General features: G+C 37.5%; 1 protein-coding gene across 1 annotated transcript in view; it reads left to right on the forward strand.

Annotated features, from left to right (window-relative positions):
* Nucleotides 1-23481, forward strand: part of RYR2 (ryanodine receptor 2 (cardiac)) — an 826801-nt gene that overhangs the window by 347581 nt on the left and 455739 nt on the right. Inside the window, exons 8-10 of the mRNA XM_010860117.1 lie at nucleotides 2480-2592; nucleotides 11182-11281; nucleotides 11988-12084. Coding sequence (XP_010858419.1) covers nucleotides 2480-2592; nucleotides 11182-11281; nucleotides 11988-12084 — 310 coding nt within the window. The remainder of the gene's footprint in view (nucleotides 1-2479; nucleotides 2593-11181; nucleotides 11282-11987; nucleotides 12085-23481) is intronic.

The raw sequence follows: 23481 nt of genomic DNA on the forward strand, positions 1-23481 counted from the left end.
TTATGTATTTATTTATTTACATATATTAGTATATTTATCCTTTTGAAGACTCAAAATACGAGAGTATAGATTTTATTGTGTTTTTCTTCTCAATGCTCTAAAGACTTTACACTATATCCACCTCTGTATGATTTGATTCTTTTATTTTTTACAATGAGCATGTCTGCCTTTGGAATTAAAGATTAAGGACCAAGTAGAAAAAGGAATGGAAGGAAATAGATCAACTTGTATCAGGTTGTTGCTTTTATAGGTGACATGAAACTCACACCTGCCCTCCTTTTTGAAATACTTTCCCATACTCTAAAAATGTGACCACTAACAAATGGATAAAATAAAGTTCTATTTACCAACCTAATTAACTTTTTAATAGACAAACACATCACCTTATACGGGGAATTCTGAGAATCCCAGGCACCAAAAAGATAAATATATTCCTCTCATTTTTATTTAATTCTATATATTCTCAGCCATTCCTCTGTGTTATGGCTAGGTTTTTTTTTTTTTTTTTTTTTCAGTTTTTTCACCGTAATTACTTCCACACATAGTTGTGTGGAAAAAGGTCTTCAGTTCTCTCTCTCAAAACAAGTAAAACCATGTGCATGATCTATAACTTGTTTTCATTCATTGATACTATTATATAATAGTGAAACTCACCAAACAAGGCCATCTTCGTCTCTGTGCCCTAATTCCCTTATGCTACTTTATTTCCCCTGTAACTCTGTACTAATTGTGAATTACCAAACTATTTACTATATTTATTGTTTGTTGTGTGCCTGCCTCAATCAGAATGAAACTCATAAGGCAGATACATTTTTTCCCATATTTGTTGATATATCTCCAGCTACTAAAGCAGTGGTTGACAAAGCATGTGCTTTATCAATGTTTGAGTGAACGAATGAAAAACTTCCTACAACTCTAAAAATGTGAATTGAGTGAATGAAGATATGGAATTCTGCAAGGTGACAGTCAAGTAAGACTGGTTTGTGTAAGAAAATATTCAGCAAATGCCTCCAAAATGCTAGTAGGAGCTGACAAAGCCCTAGTAAATAAAACATACAAATGCCCTACTATTGTAGAATTTACATTCTGGCATTTGGTAATTAGTAAAAAACAAACAAACAAAAAAACCTAAACATAAGTGTTATGGAGAAATAATAAAGTTGGAGGCACAGAGAAAGAGAGTGATAATTATTAGATGGGGCTTCCCAGGTAGCACTAGTGGTAAAAAAACAACAACAACAAAAAAAACCCAAAAAAAACCCCACCTCCCAATGCAGGAGATGTAAGAGGCGTGGATTTGATCCCTAGCTCAGAAAGATACCCAGGAGGAGGGCTTGGCTTACCCACTCCAGTATTCTTGCCTGGAGAATCTTATGGACAGAGGAGCCTGGTGGATTACAGTTGATAGGGTCTCAAAGAGTCGGACACGTCTGAAGTGACTTAGCACACAAGCACAAATGCATTACTAAAACTATTCTCATTTTGCAATAGAACTTATATTTAGGTTTAAAAAGAGCCATGAACAGATTGAAGAATTGCGTGCTTACACTTATATCCTTGGTGATGGGACCGAAGAATGGAGAATGGTTACACGGTTCATGAGGCTTATGCTTGACTTGTTCTAGAAGAAATTATTTAATTTTATGTTTACTCAGATAGCTTAATAATGTGTCTTTTTAGAATGTATCCCAGACAATTCTGTAGAATTCTCTTCTATCTTACTTCTAGATTAATAGAAACTACTACGTTTTAAAATAAGGCACAGGGTAGTTAGTAAAACTTAAGTGACAATATTTGTGCTCATTTTGAATCACTATCCACCCAAATTAGAAGCTTTTTAATTATCACAATATAACTGTCACATAACAAAACCCCAAATCCTTTTGAAAATCATATGGTAAAAAAACGGGATATAATTGGAAGGAGCCATGTGAGCTGCTTAATGACATGTGATTGTCTAAGGAACGAAGTTGGATCAGTGTGGCTGGTGAATTTGGTCTTATGTTGGCATAAATAAATATCCCTTCAAAGCAGTTCTTCGTGGGAGAAAGAGACCCCACACTTCCCCAAATGTCACAGTCACTTTCTGTGAGAAGAATCTTTGCATGTCACTGTGTCTCCCTCCCTTCTTCCCTCCCTTCCTTTCTTCCTTTTAAATTTTTACTGAAGTACAGTTGATTTGCAATGTTGTGTTAGTTTCGGGTGTGCAGCACACTGAATCATTTAAGCATATATTCACTCTTTTTTAGATTCTAAAGCTAATTTGTCCTAATTCTTTTGATTTGCATGGTCTGTGAGGTGAATTTGCATTCAATTTCAAATTTCTAAAGTTTGTGTAAACAGGACAGTTTTATTTTCAGGAGACTAATTTTGAAGATTTATTTCATTTCCCTCTTTTATTTTGGAGTCACTGGCCAAGAACATCAAGTTTTAAACTCAGAGGCCCTTCCTTGTGTTTCACTTGTCAATCACTGTGCAGGTGAAGCTTGTTGGTGGATCATTCATCCTGCCTCTAAGCAGCGCTCAGAAGGAGAAAAAGTGCGGGTTGGAGATGACCTCATCTTAGTGAGCGTGTCCTCTGAAAGGTACCTGGTAAGTGTGGAAAGTGAGATCGTGTACTTGGGAATCAGATAAGCGACAGGTCAATAAAATGATCCCTTTAAAGCTGAGATTGCCAGTATCTAGGAAAATTGCTTAGAAACAAACCTGTATCTCTATTTGATGAGTTATAAATAACGCCATAAGTAAAGGGAATGATGTGATGTGTGAAAATGTGGCTTAGCAGGATTATTTACACAGACTTCCCTCATGCCCTGGATATGTATATTCATGACATTGATAGAGACTGTTCTTGGATTATTTTATTAATAGCAATAAACGCAATCCAATCAGGAATTTGAAATTCCATAGACGTTATTTTGTGCCCAAAGAGAAGGCTGTATTAATGAGGCTGTGATTACCTATTTTGATATTTATGAAAGCAAATTATTATAGGAGAAACCCTTGTCATGCTAAGAAAGGAGAAATAAACGAAATGCAGTTTAATTCTCTCACTGACATTGCATTGTTCCAGAGGAAAAGGGCTGGAAATGAAAGATTAAAGAAAGAAGTTTATGTTTAATCAGAGGAGGTGTTTTTTTATTTTTGTGGTAAGGCCAATATCTATTTAATTTAACTTATTTAGTAAATTGTATTTTTGGTAAAAATAATCATATGCAGAAGTTCACAAAAGATTGCAATCAGTGGAAGTGTATAAGATACCAGGGCAAAATATTTTTTATTTTAAAGTGAAAGTAAACAAATATAAAATGGGGTATTATAAACTCTACATGAACATCCACATAAAAAAATCCCAGACATCATAGTGTATGATGACTGAAACAAAAATCAGAAATAGAGCATTGTTGCAATTACACTTTCTATCAGTTAGCATGAGTTTATTTCCATTTCCTTAAATCAAAATATTTGCGTGTGATTTTGAATTAAGAAAGTAGTTGGTACCGCTTGGCTCTATGAGGCTCTAAATAGAGTGGGTCTTGTGGGTTAAGTAAGTTTTTGCTAACCAACACAATTAATTCCAATTTTCAAAACATTGCTAAGGAGGAAGGATGTAGTTTTACTTGCTTTTGAGGGAAGAAGTAATGAGGAAGACAGGGAAGTGGTGAAATGAGGCCTCATGTAACTGACAGGAACTATTAAATGCAGCAGCTATAATGCAGAGCTAAAGGGAGGCCTGGAGCATCCCTCTCATTTTTTTTTAACCAGTATCGGTGGAAACAGACACCACGCACATTTCTAGGACCATACAAGTGTGCCAGCTTGTCAAATAATCTTCTATTAAGCCCTTGCTGTGTTCCTGTGCTGTGTATGTGATGGTGATGTAGTTTGATCAGGAGGTAGACATTTCGAATTGTCGTTTTACTTGGAAACCAATAGCAGTAATAAAAATAATTCATGCCTGCTTCTCAGTATATAAATTCTGCTGCTGCTACTGCTAAGTCGCTTCAGTCGTGTCTGACTCTGTGCGACCCCATAGATGGCAGCCCACCAGGCTCCGCTGTCCCTGGGACTCTCCAGGCAAAAACACTGGAGTGGGTTGCCATTTCCTTCTCCAATGCATGAAAGTGAAAAGTGAAAGTGAAGTCGCTCAGTCATGTCCGACTCTTTGCGACCCCATGGACTGCAGCCTACCAGGCTACTCCGTCCATGGGATTTTATAAATTCTGCATATATATTATTTCTATTTGTGCATAACTATTTCTATTTGTGCATGTTTTTGCTGTATGGCTTGTTCTTTCCACTACCGAGCAGAGTTTGGCAGGCTGGCATCAGTATGCACAGAAGGAGTAGAAAGTTCAGAATCTCACTGAGGTCAGGGCTTTTAAGTGTCCATTCTACCACTAGTTCTTGAATCACATAGTTCCATGAATTCTGGCTTCCTTATTGCAAAATGGTGACAGTTATCCCTAACACCACAGTTACTGTGTTGAAGCAATGAGAGGATAAATTTGAACATTCTTGGAATTAAAGACCACTGTACAAACAGTGGTAGTAATTGTAATGCATGAGGTTCCCCTTCTGTTACCTTGGAAAATAAATGAACTTCATGACTAATTACATTTACAGAGCAAGCTACATTTTAACCAGTTTATTTAAACTCCTTTTCTCATAACCCTTTAAAAGAATATATTTTTGGGGGGGCCACACTGCCCTTCAGGCAGGATCTTAGTTCCCCAATCAGGAATTAAATCTGCACTCCCTGCATAGAAGGGTGGAGTCTCAACCACTGCACTTCCAGGATTGTCCCTCTGATAAACTTTTATATTCAGAAAGAGAGAGATAAATATCGTGTGCTAATGCATATATAGGGAATCTAGAAAGATGGTGCTGGACAATTTATTTGCAGGGCAGCAATGGAGAAACAGACATAGAAAACAGACTTATGGATTTGGGGAGAGGCGAGGAGAGGGTGAGACGTATGGAAAGAGTAACATGGAAACTTACATTACCATATGTAAAATAGATAGCTAAGTGGAATTTGCTGTATGGCTCAGGAAACTCAAACAGGGGCTCTGTATCAACTAGAGGCGTGGGATGGGGAGGCAGATGGGAGGGAGATTCAAGAGGGAGGGGATATAGGTATACCTGTGGCTGATTCCTGTTGAGGTTTGATAGAAAACAATACAATTATTTAAAGCAATTATCCTTCAATTAAAACATAGGTAAATTAAAAAAAACAAAAACCAAAAAACTACAGATAGTTGACCAAGCAGATTGTTAAAATTTCAATTACTTTCATTTGGTGATGAAGTCAGTAATTTTAGTGATTATCTCTGTGGACCTCACATATAATAATGGAAACCAGAGGAACAACCACATATTACACATGGTTTCTGCCCTTGAAAAAGTAGTGGAAAAACAGACCAAGCCCATGGAACTAAAGGAGAATACTGTTAAGACTTAGTGTTCGAGTTGAGGCTAGAGATGCTGAGGGATGTTTGAATGGATTTAGGCATAGTTAATTATTACCTGCCATTTCCACGTGGGTGATTATAGTAAGAATATGAAGTCTTATGTTCATGGATTCAAGGACCACATGGTGCTTAGTTAGAAGGACCTGGAGCAAGTGAAAGGGTAAAAAGTGAGGCAATGAAAGACGTTGGAATAAACAGTAGGGCTGAAATAATCCACATACTGAACCTGAATAACTGAAAATGGATTGCATATATTCTCACATACACACACTTGTTTGTTAGTACAGAGCCCGATAAGCATGAGCTTGGGCCAGTCACATAACCTCTTCAAACTCTCTGTTTCTTCATCTTTTGGATCCAGGTAATAGCTCCATTCACAGGGATATTAAGAGAATAGAATGCTTAATCCAGATAAGACTTTTAGCTCTATGACACATCTAAAAATTGTTATCATTATTTACCTGGGAGATTTGTACCTATTAAGAATAGTTAAAGGAACTTCAGATATTTAACCAGAAGAAGAGAAAGAGGGGAAGTGAAGAGTAAACAGACTCTGATGTAACAGTTTATTTTAAATAAAGGTCTATTGTGTGTAAGCAAGAGTCATATACTGAGAAGGTTCTGATATGGTTAAAAATTAGTTGAGAAATTTGACTGAAAACAGCAGTTATAACTAACTACTGAAAATAAATTTCACCTTGATTTTACACACTTTTATCAGCCTTTTTGGAGAAGGAAATGGCAACCCACTCCAGTATTCTTGCCTGGAGAATCCCATGGACAAAGGAGCCTGGTGGGCTACAGTCCGTGGCGTCACAAAGAGTCGGACACGACTGAGCGACTAACACACACATTGAAAATAAACACTGCCAGTCTTGATTTTTTTTTTTAAGTCATTGCTGTCAGTTGGCCTTTGTCTAATTTCCCTTCACTAACAGTGATTGTTAAGCTAAGGTTAAACTATCTAATTGTTTACTTGCTGCTCTAATCAAGGTTACATCTGTTGGGATGGTAAATTGAAACTGATCGAAGGACTGATTTTTCTCTCTCCTCTCTCTTTGGACGGAAGAGGGCACTGTGCTGGACTCCTGGGGTACTCCACCTTCTGCTTTAAGGGTTGAACCTCTTTACAGGATTTCCTAGGAATAAAGGGTCTTATCTCCAGAAAAGATTGTAAACCCCTTATCCAAAATAATGTTTTTCCAAGCTTGCTGTTTCATATTTTAATACAAAAAATGATACCTTCATCCTCTTTTTAGGAATATCCAAGGCAGGGGTGTGGGGTGGGGTGTGGAATTCTTTTTCCCCATTGAAATGATTTCTTTTTTTTAAAAGAAGGCTTTAGCAAAGCAGCTTAAATTATAAGAGAACAATACAATTTAAAAGAGAGGAAACATGATCAAATAGCTATTACTGTGAATCTATTTCAAACTGCACAAAATAAAGTAAAGCATGTAAAACAACTCTTGCTTATGTTAGAGATAAAACCACCCTGGTATGCACATGAATTTTCAACCCATGGATTGGATTGCTCTCATTTGAAACATTGATTTTTGAATAATTTTCTCTGTCACCTATAGAAACAGATTGTTTTTAATCCATGAAAATATTACCAAACAACTGTCTAAAAGTAAATTGGGAAAAGCAGAACCTCACAATCGAAAGAGTGATGAAAAATGCTTAAAAGAAAGCTATTCTAAGGCTCATAAAAATTTCCTCTCTCATACCAACCTCTTTATTTCTGATAAGAAATGCTAGGTGGTTTGATTATATAGGTTACTGAGTTGCCTCAAGTTGCATAAAAATATTGATAGCTAGAGAGACAGCAATCGCCTTTTTTTTTTTTTTTTCCTCTGTGGCACAGGTAATGAAAACATAGACTGTTTCTCTCAGTTTTTTTCCTCAGAATTAAAAACATGAAGTCTGAAGGGTGATACATCTTATTTACTTGTGTTCCCTGTCGCTGGAGGATCATTTTTCCAGAGTGTCATGTCACTAGGGCCCAAGTGCCTGGCCCTTCATGAGAGAGAAATGAGTGAATGAAGGCCTCAGATAAAGGTTGAATTTGGATATTCTTAAAAACTTTTGTGCTTTGGACCTTTTGGGCAGTCAGATATTCCTTGTCTCCTTAGCTTTAAAGATGCCTACAATATATATACACTGGATTACAAAGGAAACGGAAAGTATCAAAGTGGAGTCCAGGTTGAGAACCCCTGGGAGGGGATTTATAGCATCTTCTCTAAGCCTGAGATTGTGTGTGTCTATCATACAAAGTCTTGTTACTCAAAGCTTGCTTCTTGGATTAGTGGCCTTGGCTGCCCAACCCCCTCCCCTCCCACCCCGCTGGCCCCACCTCATGAATTCAAATTTGTCTTTTTAGTAAGATTTTTAATATAGACCATTTTTAAATTCTTTATTGATTTTGTTTCAGTATTGCTTCTGTTTTGTTTTGCTTTTTTGGTCATGAGACATATGGGATCGTAGCTCCCAGACCAGGAATCAAACCTGCACCCCCCTGCATTGGAAGGTGAAGTTTTAACCACTGAATTGCCAAGGAAATTCCCCAAATCTTCCTTTTTTGGGCAAGCTCCTCAGATGATTCGTGTGTCTGTGAGAACGAGTCACATGCGAATCAGGGTGACAGAAGGGAGCAGATGACTCTCCCAAGTCCCTCCAGTGCCCTGGAGGGTGTGTACGTTTGAGAGCAGCTACATGTTTCAGCCTAAGGCCAACTGTGCTTTCAACCTTGGACATCTGTTTTTGCTTTAAGGTAACTCATCTTAGTGTTACTTACTGAAACTGTTACTGCTTTCTGAATATTTAACATCACAGACCTGTGAATTCACAAACAGTGTGGTTCTCATGCAGATTTCCCTTTCTTGGTGAAGTGGCAAAATTAAATACAGGCATCCGAAAGAGTTATGCCTAGAGAATATTTCTTTGAGAAGAGTGGACATTATTTAGATAACTTCAAATGGTGTAATATGATCTTAAGGACTTTTTTAAAAAATTTTTCCAACAGGCTGAGATTTTCCTATTTTTATGCTTATATTTATTGTGTATCTTGGGCTTCCCTAGTAGCTCAGACGGTAAAGAACATGCCTGCAATGGAGGAGACCCTAGTTCGATCCCTGTGTTGGGAAGATCCCTTGGAGAAGGGAATGTCTACCGACTCCAGTATTCTTGCCTAGAGAATTCCATGGACAGACCATTGAGTAGCAAAAAGAGTCAGACACAACTAAGCAATTAACACTTTGACTTTCAGGCTTAGATATGATTTGAGAATTACATTGTAATACTCCTTCCTCCATTATTTTTTCATTGCAGTGGCTCCTTATTCCCAATAAGGTCCTTGATCTGGCACCTGCCTTGTCTGTAGGCATATGTCTTAATCTGTTTCTAAGTATATGCTGTATGCCCCAAAGATGAAACTCTTTACTGTGCTTACGTTCCTTTATCTCTGCCTCTTTGCATCCTATTTCCCTTATTAGAGCTTAGAGGGCCAAAAAAAAAAAAAAAAAAAAAGCCCAGGCAACTTCCAACTATGAGGTTTCTGGAATATTAGGAATGAAAATCTCCGAACTAGGTTAGAAAAGTTTTGGTATTTTTAGTATATTTACACTTAGCACATTAACATTATGACTACAGATACCCAAATTCAATGTATGTGCAAACTGTTGGAGACAGCGTCTCTAAGTATTTCAATATGAGGTTCAGGCCAAATGATCATACTGGCTCCTGAATCCAGTCTCTCCTGTGGAAACGCCACCTGTCCTCAAGGCCCAGGACAATAGACTCGGTTCTGATTAGGCAGGTCCAAGTGGTCTCATGTCTCAGTTCCTGTAGCACTGTAATTACAGTTCAGCTAATGTGTTAAAAATACTGACTCACAGTATTTTGTACATATATTTTACCTTTCGTTCTAGATTGCAAGCAACCTCAGGGTGGGGAATTTGTTCTATTAATATTTAGCACAATGCTTTATGCATAGTATATTCAGTGAACCTGGATGAATGAACAAATCTATGTATTATAATGTGGCATGAACTTTCACTTGAATTCAAAAGTGAAAATACAAGCATTGATATTTTGAATCATCTTCTGATGGTTTGATAAATTCCATACGGTTTTATGGAGTTTTTTTGGTAGGTATTTTTCTATTATTTTGCTGTTATTCTGGATTTGGTCATTGAAATAAGAATGTTTATGAAACAATTTAAAATATAGTCTTTAAGTTTATGCTACTTTGATCTGAAAAGTCTGATTGGCTTCTGCACTTACTTCTTTATTAATAACCCTTCTGGATGCGAGGAATACAGTTGTGAGCCTGTGCCAGATAGCTTACAAGAGGGAGAAAGAAAAATACACTAAAGGATAATGTTGTATGATGAAGGATATGTAGGAAAATATATGTTTCTTGTTTGTGAGAGCAGCTGGAATATGATTTCTTTGTAAACAGTTAAAGAATTTTAACATATCAGAGAAGAAATTAATTCAGTAAAGGCATGTCAGCTGAAAGTTTGCTTAAGAGTGACAGGTTCAGGTGAATAGGAGGGTGTGGGGTGAGGGGTAAGAGCATGTTATTGCTGAATCTGATGCATTCACCCTTAATCTTACTGACTGAAAAAATTACTTTCTAGATAATTACATATATGTCAAATGTCACAAATTTCTTTGGTTTTGTTTTTAAGAGAAAGAAAATGAAGTACCTATCTGTCCTGGTGACTTAGTATATTTAGTATAAATATTATATATATAATAAATATTTGTATACTTACAAGAGACCTTTGGTTATTAAAAGGACCTGTGACATATACCAGTGTGACTTTTCATGCTGTGGCTGCTCTTTATTTAACTCGGAGAGTCAGATTGCTGGAAAAGTTCTAGTGCAATTAAAATCTTTAAAAGCTTAAGCTGTTGTCAAAATTGAAAAATGTTGCAGGAATATTATAGGAATGTTGGTGATGTTTACTGAGATGACTCTGAGAGAAGAGGTGGTTGTTCCAGCAGTAGCCAGGTAATGATTAATGAAATAAGCAAGGCATTTGATTGTACTCATAATTTTGTTTTCCTTTACTTATCATTTCAGAGTTCATCAATTATGGCTCTTAAAGATGTAAAATATGACCCTCTTTTAATACATTTGATTTTAAGCAGGAACATCTGAAATTTAAAATGAATGAATTTTGAAGGACATTGACTGTCCTGATTTTTGATACCTATTAGGAAGTATTGCCATCTAATGGCTATTATGTCAAATTATTGATAAATGTTCCTAAAGGACCCTGTAAAACTGAGACATATCAGTCATATGGATTTCACCTCCTTCACTGTCAAAACACTGTCATGGTGTGATATGTAAAACTTTAATTGTAGTTTTAATGATAAGTGCCCTCTGTCTGTACAGTAAGCCTTTACAACAGAGTAGTCCTTTTTCACAAATTTATTTTATTACTTTACTTTGTATGTTTTCCGATTGGCGACTTGAGTAGTAATGCTTAGAAGGAAGCTGATAAATACCCAAAGTCAGATATAAACTCTTAACTTTCATTCTGCTAGTCGCTTCATGTTTCATTGACAGGATTGAAGCAGAGGTTCTCTGCGGACATTTCCAAATCTGCAGTGTGCAGTTAGAGTGGCCAGAAACACTTGCATGTTAAGATGCGCCCAGAGCCTGTAGTGATGCCTCTTTTTGCCTCTACTGCAGCACTTGTCTTACGGTAACGGCAGCTTGCACGTGGATGCTGCTTTCCAGCAGACCCTCTGGAGCGTGGCCCCCATCAGCTCAGGAAGTGAAGCAGCCCAAGGTAAAGACTCCACTTCCATTAGGAGTCTGGTCCCTGATACAGAGTTGAGAGTCTTCTTTGGAATTGTGATAGTGAGCAAATAAATTAGAGCTGTTTGTGTCAAAATATTCTATAATGAAGATACATGACATTTAAGAAACTTATTTCAATTGCTACTTAAAAGTGAAATTTGTGTTAAGATTTAGCTCTCCTTATTTTTACGCTATTGTCAACTTTAGCTTATTCCTGTGTGTACTTTAAGCGCTAGCTTTCTAGGGGTTATTTTCTCCATGTTTTGGCCTCAGGGTATTGCTTGGTTAGGCTAATGTCAAGATTTCTCATCTTCAGGGTGTGTGACTTAGTGCTGGATCACAGCAATGCTTGGGCATCAGGGTTTTCTCTGGATGTATCAGTTTGTTCTGCTTATTCTCACTTACATAAGTTTAAATCTGAGCCTATTCAGGCCTGTATGTTTAGTGGAGGCTTTTATGAGGCTGAGGTCACGTATAGTAGTGGGAATATCACTGACTGTGGGACTTGGAAACCCAGGGTTCAGGGGTGGAAGGCAGGTGACCCCACTCATCTCTGTGATTTCAGTTCAGTACTTACTCCTTACCAGACTTCTGTGTCTCTGTCTATGAAAATAGGAGATCAGATCAGATGATCTGTTTAGCTTTCGATATCCAGTGATGACAATTCAAATGTGACTGCGTTTCGATCCTTCTAGGGTATCTGATTGGTGGTGACGTCCTCAGGTTGCTTCATGGACACATGGATGAATGCCTCACTGTCCCTTCAGGAGAACACGGTGAAGAGCAGCGGAGGTTGGTACCTGGGCCCAGTGCTTTAAGCCTTTCATTTTCATGTTTTGATACAATTTTTATAAATTAAGGATAGGTCTGTTCAGGCCATTCATGTAATAGAAAGTGGGCCACTATGGTTTGTCTGTCCACTGAAGTGATCCATTTGTTGATTTCCTCTGAAATTTTTTTCTCATATTAGGTTTTCACTGCCTATCAGTAGAGTTGCTGAAAATTTTTGTATAATGAAACCATGGTTAGAAGCATTGAATACAAGAAACTGAGTGGGAAGAGTGAACACATTTAATTACTTAGGGCTTCATTAAATGTTCTTTTTTTTTTTTTTGATGAATTCTCTTTCTGGAATGTTTAGTCTCAAATTCAGTTTCAAAGTCAGAGTTCTCAAAGTGCCCAGAAGTTTAGGACGTTTTTCTGTTACCTCCCATTGACTGATGTGTGTGCTAAGTTGCTTCAGTCATGTCTAGCTCTTTGCGATCTTATGGACTGTAGCCCACTAGGCTGCTTTGTGCATGAGATTCTCTAGGTAAGAATACTGGAGTGGGTTGCCATGCCCTCTTCCAGGGGATCTTCCTGACCTAGGGATCAAACCTGCGTCCCTTATGTCTCCTACATTGGCAGGTGGGCTCTTTACCACCAGTGCCACCTGACATAAGTAAAAAAATTAATCATTTCCCCTAATATTTTATGTGATTTTAATACTGCTCTTGTGTTAATATTATTTTACACTGGGCCAAGATAGAAGTAGTCTGGATCACAGGAAAAAATGCACAAGTAATAAAAAAGCATAAAAATATTTAGGATGATTTGAATGTTTCATTTGCCTCACAAATTAATGAATGGATATGGTAGGATGTGTAAGAGATTACTGTGAGAGAAGGCATGATCTGGGTGATTTATTACATGGCTTTAAGTCTTCTGGTGGAGATTTCTAATAATATATGCATATTTAGAAATGAAAACATTTAGAAAATTAATAGCAATCATTTAACTAGCTGTTTAACTTTGGGAAAAATCAGTCTGAGACCTGGATACTAGTCTTAACCTCTCTTGCCAGACAGAGCTAGTTATGGTGAAGTGTGAAATGCAGAGCCTGAAAAAATTCCCCAAACTAAAAAGTGCTGCTTAAAGCAGGCTAGGAAGAAGATGTTGATGGTGTTGATAAGGCTTTGTATGAAAATGAGAGGGGCTTCAAAAAGCTGTTGTTTTGAGGGATTAATTCCAAACAAAAATATGAACAGAAGTGTGTCCTGGAAATAGTAATTATTGTGGAGTGATGAGGGGCAGGATGGAAGGAGGATAGAAGCTAGATAGGAGGGAGGAGTTGGATCAGCTTTTGAAGGCTCCTTAGTGCAATAACCATGGGTTGGCTCTTACTCTGAGTGAGTTGGGAAGGAGTGTGTGGGGATGAGCAGGGATAACATAGTCAATATCTTTGAAAAGTGTTGCTCTGATGAATGAGAGGAACTTAGACCAAAGGTAGAGAGATTGTGGATTGGGGAAACCAATCCAATTAAATCAGATGGCTGATGTAGTCATTCATATGAGAGAAAAGGAAAAGCTTAGCTTGGACAGTGGCCATTTGAATAGGATGGCCTGGTTCAGAGATATTTCAGGTCAGATTGATTGACTGGTTTAAGGATGAACTCAATGTGGTCGCTGAGAGTGTATCAGATTTAAGGGTGAGCTGATTCAAAGGAAGAGAGATGATGTTAAAGATCGTAGGAGATATACAAATATGGTATGAAGGACTGAATGAGATTTTGGACACTGGTGAGTACAAAGGGTCATGGGAAATAAAGGGTTTATGGGAAATTGGAATTTTTGAATCTTTAACTTAGACAAAACTTGGTTGGATATGAATCACAAGTGCGTGTAGGGTAGTTGAAGGAATGGAAGCCCTATATAGAGAGGAAGGAACTGTAATTAAAGGGGTATGTTTAGCAACTTTGGCATAGCTTTAAAAAGTATGCTAAGAGCAACCTAGATGTCCATCAACAGATGAATGGATAAAGAAGTTATGTTACATATATACAATGCAATATTAGTCAGCCATAAAAATGAATAGGGCTTCCCTGGTGGCTCAGATGGTAAAGCGTCTGCCTGCAGTGCGGGAGACCTGGGTTCGACCCCTGGGTTGGGAGGATCCCCTGGAGAAGGAAACGGCAACCCACTCCAGTACTCTTGCCTGGAAAATTCCATGGATGGAGGAGCCTGGTAGGCTACAGTCCATGGGGTCACAAAGAGTCAGACACAACTGAGTGACTTCACTTTCTTTCTTTCTTTTCATAAAAAAGAATGAAATTAGACCATTTGTAGTGATGTGGATGAAGCTAGAGTCTGTCATAAGAATGAAGTAAGTCAGAAAGAGAAGAAGGTTGTATGGGACTTTAGAAAAATGGTACTGATTAACCAATTTGCAGGGCAGGAATAGAGATGCAGACATAGAGAACAGACTTATGGATATAACATGGGAGAAGGTGGGGAGAATTTAGAGAGTAGCATTAACATATATATATACTACAGTATGTAAAATAGATAGATAGCAGGAAGCTGCCCTCAGCCTGGTGCTCTGTGGTGACCTAGAGCAGTGGAACGGGGAGGAGGGAGGGAGGCTCAAAAAGGAGGGAATATATGTATATTTATAGCTGATTCACATTGTTGTACAGCAGAAGCCAACACAATATTTTAAGGCAATTATACTCCAATTAAAAAAATGTTTTTGCAGTTTGCAAAACCTTGACATAGATAAACTAGAGAGGAGGCTGAGGATGGAGTCCTAGAGAAGGCTGACACTTAGAACATGGACAGGCAAAGGAGAGTTGCTAGAAAGCCAGAATGGTAGTTAAGTGGAGAACCAGGGAAGTTATGAAGTCCAAAGGAGGATTGTTGGTGTAGATGTGTTCAATGCTATCATATAATCATAGAGACTTAGGAGCAAAGAGACACTGTACCATACTCTTTGGAGTCTTAATTTCTGATTTGTTAAATCAAGCACTTAAGCCAAGTGATTTTTTGAGCCCTTCTACTGTTTGTACAGTTACTGCAGAGATTAGGGATATAGAATTAGACAGACCTAGGCATGGGCCTCTCCTCTGCCCCTTACTAGTTGTGTGACTCATGAAGATGACTAAATTTCTTTAAACATGATTTTTCTCCTCTATAAAATGCAGTTTAAATACTAGCTGCTACTTCATGGGATGGTTGCGAAGGTTCAGTAAGAAAATGCACATAAAATCTTGATGCATATTAAGAGATCAACAAATGTATTGTTGCTTTTGTTGTTACTGTTATCACTATTATTTAGAAGAACAACATTTAGTCAGATATGGAAGCATAAAGAATGGTAGAGCATAGATTTTAGAGAAAGAGAAGCTAAACTATATCAAAGAAAATCCTCTGCTGTTTTGAACTGAATGTGGCATGTATGTGGTGGAGAAGGACCCCTCTTTCTTGATCAGCTTTAGAACCCAGGAATGGATGAGCGTAGTTTTTGTAGAGTTTTAATTCTCATTTTCAAATGAGAATATTCAGCATCAGATACATCCCAGATTTCCTGGACTAAGCTGACTGGCAGTGACTTCAGTTTTCCATCTCTCCATCTAAAATATTAGAGAATTTTTTTTTTAAATTGTATTGCACAGTTATGTTGAACCCATGCCCCCTGCAGTGAAAGCAGAGTCCTAACTCCTGGACTACCAGGAATTCCAGAGAATCTGTATGTTAAAGACGTGATTTATGAAACATGATACTTACAGAGCAGATTTCCTGCTAACTCATTTTTTGTTGGAAGGGAGTCCTTTATTTTTTTAATTATTATTTTATATTGGGATATAGTTGATTTACAATGTCATGTTAGCAGGTATGGCCCAAAGTGATTCAGTTGTACGTATATATGTATCTATTCTTTTTCAGATTCTTTTCCCGTTGTAGGTTATTGCAGAGTATTGAGTAGAGTTTCCTATGCTATACAGTAGGTCCTTGTTGATTATTTTATATTGTGTGTGTGTGTTAATCTCAACCTTCTAATTTGTCCATCCACCTTCCACCTTTTCCCTTTGGTAACCATAAGTTTATTTTGTGAGTCTATTTTGTAAATAACTTCAATTGTATCTTTTTTTTAGATTCCATATATAAGGGATATCTTATTAAATTTGTCTTTCTCTGTCTGACTTAGTTCACTTAGAATGATAATGTCTCCTGCTAATTCTTTAGATTGTTGGTTATTAATCATTTCTGAGAAAACTTGAGGAAATGTCAAAGACATTTTGATGTTGTTCTGGGTCCAATTTTCCATTGCATCCTTATTGAAGACTACTCCCCCATCCTGGAATTATTCTTTTCTAAATTTCTTATTAGAGTATAGTTGATGTACATGTTGTGCCAATCTTTCTGTAAGAATGTGACTCGGTTATATACATATAACTTTGTGTATACATATATACATATTCTTTTCTATATTCTTTTCCATTATATTTTATAGTACGATATTCAATATAGTTTCCTGTGGTGTATACAGTAGGACCTTATTGTTTATCCATTCTAAATGTACTTGCAGTATTATTCTTGATTTAATGTTGATTATTTCTGTGTCAAATTAATCTCAACATGCATTCAGATCAACATATTGCTCTCTTTAGGTAGTGATGTCAGTAAGAACACATTTCTATTGCCCCTTGTACAGCGTGTTTACATGGGTAAAATTAAATGAAAATGGATATCAAGTCATGAGTTGAGGGAGAAAATAAGTCAGAAATAGGCAGCAGGAGCATGAGGGATCTTGCTTAAGAAGGAGGGTTACCTATATCTTGATTATACAGTGAAATTGAGCAATTACTTGCAAATAATGATAAAAGTAGTCCTTAAATTTTATGTTTACAGAGCACTGTTTCTCTCACACCTCTGTTTAGCAATGTCTTTCTCTCCCTCTATCCTTACCGTACATCAATTTCAATGTCTTACAGAATGAGGGGACAGCAAAGGAAAGCACAGCCAGGAGGCAACTTTTCTTTAATTGGTAGGACTCTGTATGAGAAACACATAATGACAACCTAAAAAATATATTTTGATTTATTTTTTTAAAAGAAGTAAAAATTGACTTTTGGACAGCAATAGGAGAGTTGGAGAAGATGCAGGGAAATATGTAGACCTTTCTTTTAACTCATAGCTCTTATAGCCAGGCTATACACAATTATATGTATGAAATTATATGTGTGAAAGTGAAGTCTCTCAGTCGTGTCCGACTCTTTGTGACCCTGTGGACTGTAGCCCACCAGGCTCCTCTGCCCATGGGATTCTCCAAGCAAGAATACTGGAGTGTGTTGCCATTTACTTCTCCAGGGGATCGAACCCAGGTCTCCTGCATTGCAGGCAGACACTTTAACCTCTGAGCCACCAGGGAAGCCCATCAATTATATGTATACATAGTATGAAAAGGCAAAAAGATATGACACTGAAAGATGAACTCCCCAAGTAGGTAGGTGCCAAATATGCTACTGGAGAAGAGTGGAGAAATAACTCCAGAAAGAATGAAGAGACAAAGCCAAAACAAAAACAACACCCAGTTGTGGATGTGACTGGTGATGGAAGTAAAGTCTGATGCTGTGAAGAGCAATATTGCATAGGAACCTGGAATGTTAGATCCATGAATCAAGGTAAATAGGAAGTGGTCAAACAAGAGATGGCAAGAGTAAACATCAACGTTTTAGGAATCACTGAACTAAAATGGACCGGAATGGGCAAATTTAATTCAGATGACCATTATATCTACTACTGTGTTCAAGAATCCCTTAGAAGAAATGGAGTAGCCCTCATAGTCAACAAAAGAGTCTGAAATGCAGTACTTGGGTGCAATCTCAAAAATGACGGAATGATCTCTGTTCGTTTCCAAGGCAAACCATTCAGTATCACAGTAATCCAAGTCTGTCCTGAAACCAGTAATGCTGAAGAAGCTGAAATTGAATGGTTCTATGAAGACTTACAGGACCTTCTAGAACTAACACCAAAAAAAGATGTCCTTTTCATCACAGGGGACTGGAATGAAAAAGGAGGAAGTCAAGAGGTACCTGGAGTAACAGGCAAGTTTGGCCTTGGAGTACAAAATGAAGCAGGGCAAAGGCTAGCAGAGTTTTGCCAAGAGAACTCACTGGTCATAGCAAACACCCTCTTCCAACAGCACAAGAGAAGACTCTACACATGGACATCACCAGATGGTCAATTCGGAAATCAGATTGGTTATATTCTTTGCAGCCAAAGATGGAGAAGCTCTATACAGTCAGCAAAAACAAGACTGGGAACTGACTGTGGCTCAAATCATGAACTCCTTATTGCCAAACTCAGAATTAAATTGAAGAAAGTAGGGAAAACCACTAGACCATTCAGGTATGACCTAAATCAAATTCGTTATGAACATACAGTAGAAGTGACAAGTAGATTCAAGGGATTAGATCTGATGGACAGAGTAACTGAAGAACTATGGATGGAAGTTCGTGACATTGTATAGAAGGCAGTGATCAAGACCATTCTCAAGAAAAATACAAAAAAGACAAAATGGTTGTCTGAGAAGGACTTACAAATAGCTGAGGAAAGAAGAGACACTAAAGGCAACAGAGAAAAGGAAAGGTATACCAATTTGACTGCAGAGTTCCAAAGAATAGCAAGGGGAGATAAGAAAACCTTCCTCAGTGATTAATGCAAAGAAATAGAGGAAAACAATATAATGGGAAAGACTAGAGATCTCTTCAAGAAAATTAGCAATACCAAGGGAACATTTCATGCAAAGATGGGCACAATAAAGGACAGAAATGGTATGGACTTACAGAAGCAGAAGATATTAAGAAGTGGCAAGAATACACAGAAGAACTATACAAAAAAGATCATCGTGACCCAGATAACCACGATGGTGTGATCATTCACCTAGAGCCAGACATCCTGGAATGTGAAGTCAAGTGGACCTTAGGAAGCATCACTACGAACAAAGCTAGTGGAGGGATGGAATTCCAGTTGAGCTACTTCAAACCCTTAAAAATGATGCTGTGAAAGTGCTGCACTCAATATGCCAGCAAATTTGGAAGACTCAGCAGTGGCCACAGGACTGTAAAAGGTCAGTTTTCATTCCAATGCCAAAGAATGCTCAAATTACCACACAATTGCACTCATCTCACACCCTAGCAAAGTAATGCTCAAAATTCTCCAAGCCAGGCTTCACCAGTACATGATTCTTGAACTTCCAGATGCTCATGCTGGATCTAGAAAAGGCAGAGGAACCAGAGATCAAATGGGCAACATCTGCTGTATCATCAAAAAAGCAAGAGAGTTCCAGAAAAACATCTGCTTTATTGATTACACAAAAACCTTTGTGTGTATCACAACAAACTGTGGAAAATTCTTCAAGCGATGGGAATACCAGACCACCTTACCTGCCTTATGAGAAATCTGTATGCAGGTCAAGCAGCAATAGTTAGAACCGGACATGGAACAATGGACGGTTCCAAGTTGGGAAAGGAGTACAAGAAGGTTGTATATTGTCACCCTGCTTATTTAACTTCTATGCAGACTACATCATGGGAAATGCTGGCCTGGATGAAACACAAGCTGTAATCAAGTCTGCTGGGAGAAGCATCAATACTTCTCAATAATCTCAATAATCTCAGACACACAAATGACACCACTGTTATGGCTGAAAGTGAAGAAGAAGTAAAGAGCCTCTTGATGAAAGGGAAAGAGGAGAGTGAAAAACTGGCTTAAAATTCAACATTCAAGAAACTAAGATCATTTTCACCCAGTCCCATCACTTCATGGCAGCTAGATGGGGAAACAATGGAATCAGTGACAGAATTTATTTTTTTGAGCTCCAAAATCACTGCAAATGGTTACTGCAGCCATGAAATTAAAAGACAGTTTCTCCTTGGAAAAAAGCTATGTCTGATCTAGACAGCATGCTAAAAAGCAGATACATTACTTTGCCGACAAAGGTCTGTCTAGTCAAAGCTATTTTTCCAGTAGTCATGTGTGGATGTGAGAATTGTACTATAAAGAGAGCCGAGGGCAGAAGAATTGATGCTTTTGAACTGTGGTGTTGGAGAAGACTTTGGAGAGTCTCTTGGACTGCAAGGAGATCCAACCAGTCCATCCTAAAGGAAATCAGTCCTGAATATTCCTTGGAAGGACTGATGCTGAAGTTGAAACTCCAGTACTTTGGCTACCTGATGTGAAGAACTGCCTCATTGGAAAAGACTCTGATGCTGGGAAAGATTGAAGTCAGGAAGGAGCAGAAGATGAGATGAGATGGTTGGATGGCATCACCAACTCGATGGAAATGAGTTTGAGCAAGCTCTGGGAGTTGGTGATGGACTGTGAAGCCTGGCATGCTACAGTCCATGGGGTCACAAAGAGTCATACACAACTGAGCAATTGAACTGAACTGATACACAATTATATTCTGTTATTAAAGTTTAATAACTAATGTCACATACAGTTTGTTGTGAGAAGTAGTTGAATTGATTAAGGAGATCACTGTAAATTACAGTTAGTTCTGAGCAATTTAGGACCATTTTTGGTTGTAAATCCTTGTTAGTAAGTATATTTCTCTATCTGCTCATGCCTTGTTCCACTGACAGTTTTTGAATATACATAACACAACTCTTACTTGTAACAATTTAAGATGCAATTCAGTGATGAGTACTGCAGTTCTAAATACTGATGCATTGATCTTTTATATTATCTTTACAATTTTTCAAGTATGTTGATTTACATTGTTGTGTTAATTTCAGGGATACAGCACAGTGGTTCAGTTATACATACATATGTTCTTTTGCATATTCTTTTCCATCATTATTTATCACAGGAATTGCAATATAGTTCCCTATACCATTCATTAGGATCTTGGTGTTTACCCATCCTATATATATTAGTTTGCCTCTGCTAATCCAAAACTCCCAATCCTTCCATCTGTTACCCTCCCCACTTTGGCAGTCACAAATCTGTTCTGTATCTGATGGATAAATCCTATTCACATTTAAATTTGTATATGTATGTTGTTTCCTGTGCATTCTCATGGGAGTTTTAATCAGAGTCCTAGAACGAAGAGCATGTATTGTCCCATTCAATTAAGTGTAATTGAATTGGAGAATGAGTCGTACCAAAGTTAAAAAAAAAAAAATATATATATATATAGTTTCTTTGTTTGTTTCCCCATGCTTCCTGTTCATGTTGCTTTTATGGATTGAATATTGACATGTTTGCAAAATAAACCATCACTGTGGTTTTATTTTAAATTTCTTGAGAATTTTTCAGAAAGATACATGGCTCTAAAACTACCAGTATCCAACTTGTCTGAACAACAAGAGTCATAAAAGTATCATCAATGAGAGTTGGGAGCATTCAGGTGAAAGGGAGGAACGCAATGAAGATTAACTGTAGAATTGTAGTTTCTTAGTTCTTCAAACTCTTCAAATAGTGAGATAGAATAAATTAAGGATGAACAATTTCAGGTGCTTGGCAAGAGATTTGTCAGATGCAACACAGTTTTTAATTATTGCTTTTAAAGTAAGATTTCATTCTTGAGGCTTGAAATTTGATTGCCAGTTTTTATTTCAAGCATGAAATCTTTTACATGAGGATATTTTCTATTCTAGATTCTGTCTCTGGATTGTACCTTATTTACTTCTGTCCATTTTTTATGTGAATATAATGTCAACAAACACATTTCTTTTATGTGTACACACTTTTACTAATGGTTTAAATATGCACTCTCTGAATTATGTCATACTTTTAAATGAATAGATTTTAAAAGGGATCAGTTAGGAGAATATTATTCAGAATTATTGTTTGGTATCTCTAATGTACAAACCATTGTTAGGGGAACTCTTTTTTGCAAAGTATTATTAATATGTTAAAACGTGTTTTACCACATAGCTCATAAGTAGTTTTATTCACTCAATAAAAATTTGTGAAAAGACTGCCATGTTCTGGGTGCTGGGGTTATAATAGTATCTAAAAGATACCAAGTCACTTTTCTCAAGGAGTTTACATCCTAGTGGGGATATTTGACAATAAAAGCTTAAAATGCTGGTCTATAAATGCACACACGTATACATGCGTGCATAGATAAAGCACACCCAGTGATGTGTGTGGTCTTGGGGTTGAGGGGAGAGAGAGGGAGGGTGAAAGAGAGGTTGTCTTGTTTCCATCTTACCAGGCATCACTGTTGGCATGTGATACTTGCTCTGTCCTCTTGCTCTCAAATGCAGAACTGTTAAGTCATTGTTTCTGACAATGTCTGGAGATAAATGCTACATTTGCTTTCCAGAAGTGACTCGGCAGGCAACAGCCTTGCTGTGTGTATGCATGAGAATATTTTTACCTTCATGCCCCTTTTAATATATGACCTAATGAGCTTTACTTGGTAAATAATTGATTAAGGCATGAGATGGGTGTGATCTAATGAATTAAATGTCTCTCTGGCTTAGCAGAAGATGTGTGGTTTATATCTGAGTACACAATTGGATGACTAATATCCTGCAGGGTATGTATGTCCTCAGTCACTACCTTGGAGCAAGCTTCCAAAGCTGCTCTGTTTTGCTCCAAAATGGTCAGGTTATCACACAAGAACTTTTCTTTCTTCTCTACTCCTTCATGTCCTGTGCATACCTCTTTAGCCTTGGTCTGGAAATAAGATAGGTTTGTCAAATAGTTTTACTAGAAGAGTAAGCACATGAAGGGGAGCTGTTCTCGATTCTTTGTCTCTTCTCCACGGAAAGAACTTCAGTCTTTCAACTAAACTTACCCTCCCTGCTGATTGCGGAGAGCAACCTGATCTTGCTTTGGCCTGTCATCCTTTAGGAGCCTGACTTGGTCTAGAGTCAAACTCTCAGAGAATGACTGGGCTAGAAGACAGTATTTACAAAAACACAGGCTTTGGTATTTCCCTGGTACTCCAGAGGTTAAGACTTCGGCTTCAAATGCAGGACGTGGGTTCTATCCCTTGTCAGGGGCTAAGATACCACAGGCTGCAGAGCACCAAAAAAAATTTTTTTTAATTCTTTAAAATAATTAAAAATACAGACTTTGAAGGCAAAGGATTGAAAATATAAATATTGGAGCCATTCGATTTCAGTAAAAATTAAAAAGCAATTGAAGTGTTTTCACTGAAAGTGAGTGAATTGCAAGAGACAATAGATTAAACATCAACACTGAGAAAAAAAGAGAAATCTCCCAGTTATTTTCTCAGTGAAAATTTAAGACCATTTTCACTGGTTCACATTTAGTTTTTTAACTTAATCCAGGTGTAAGCAATATCTTTCAGGAAGAAAAGAAAAGACAAGCTTCCTCTTCTTTTTAGTTTCCACGACTTTGTGGTTGTATTTTATTCTGTATAGACCGAAAAGTAAAGGTGGCAGAGTG

The sequence above is a fragment of the Bison bison genome, unplaced genomic scaffold (genome assembly GCF_000754665.1).
Source record: "Bison bison bison isolate TAMUID 2011002044 unplaced genomic scaffold, Bison_UMD1.0 scf7180017864462, whole genome shotgun sequence".
In the NCBI taxonomy this organism is placed as follows: domain Eukaryota; kingdom Metazoa; phylum Chordata; class Mammalia; order Artiodactyla; family Bovidae; genus Bison; species Bison bison.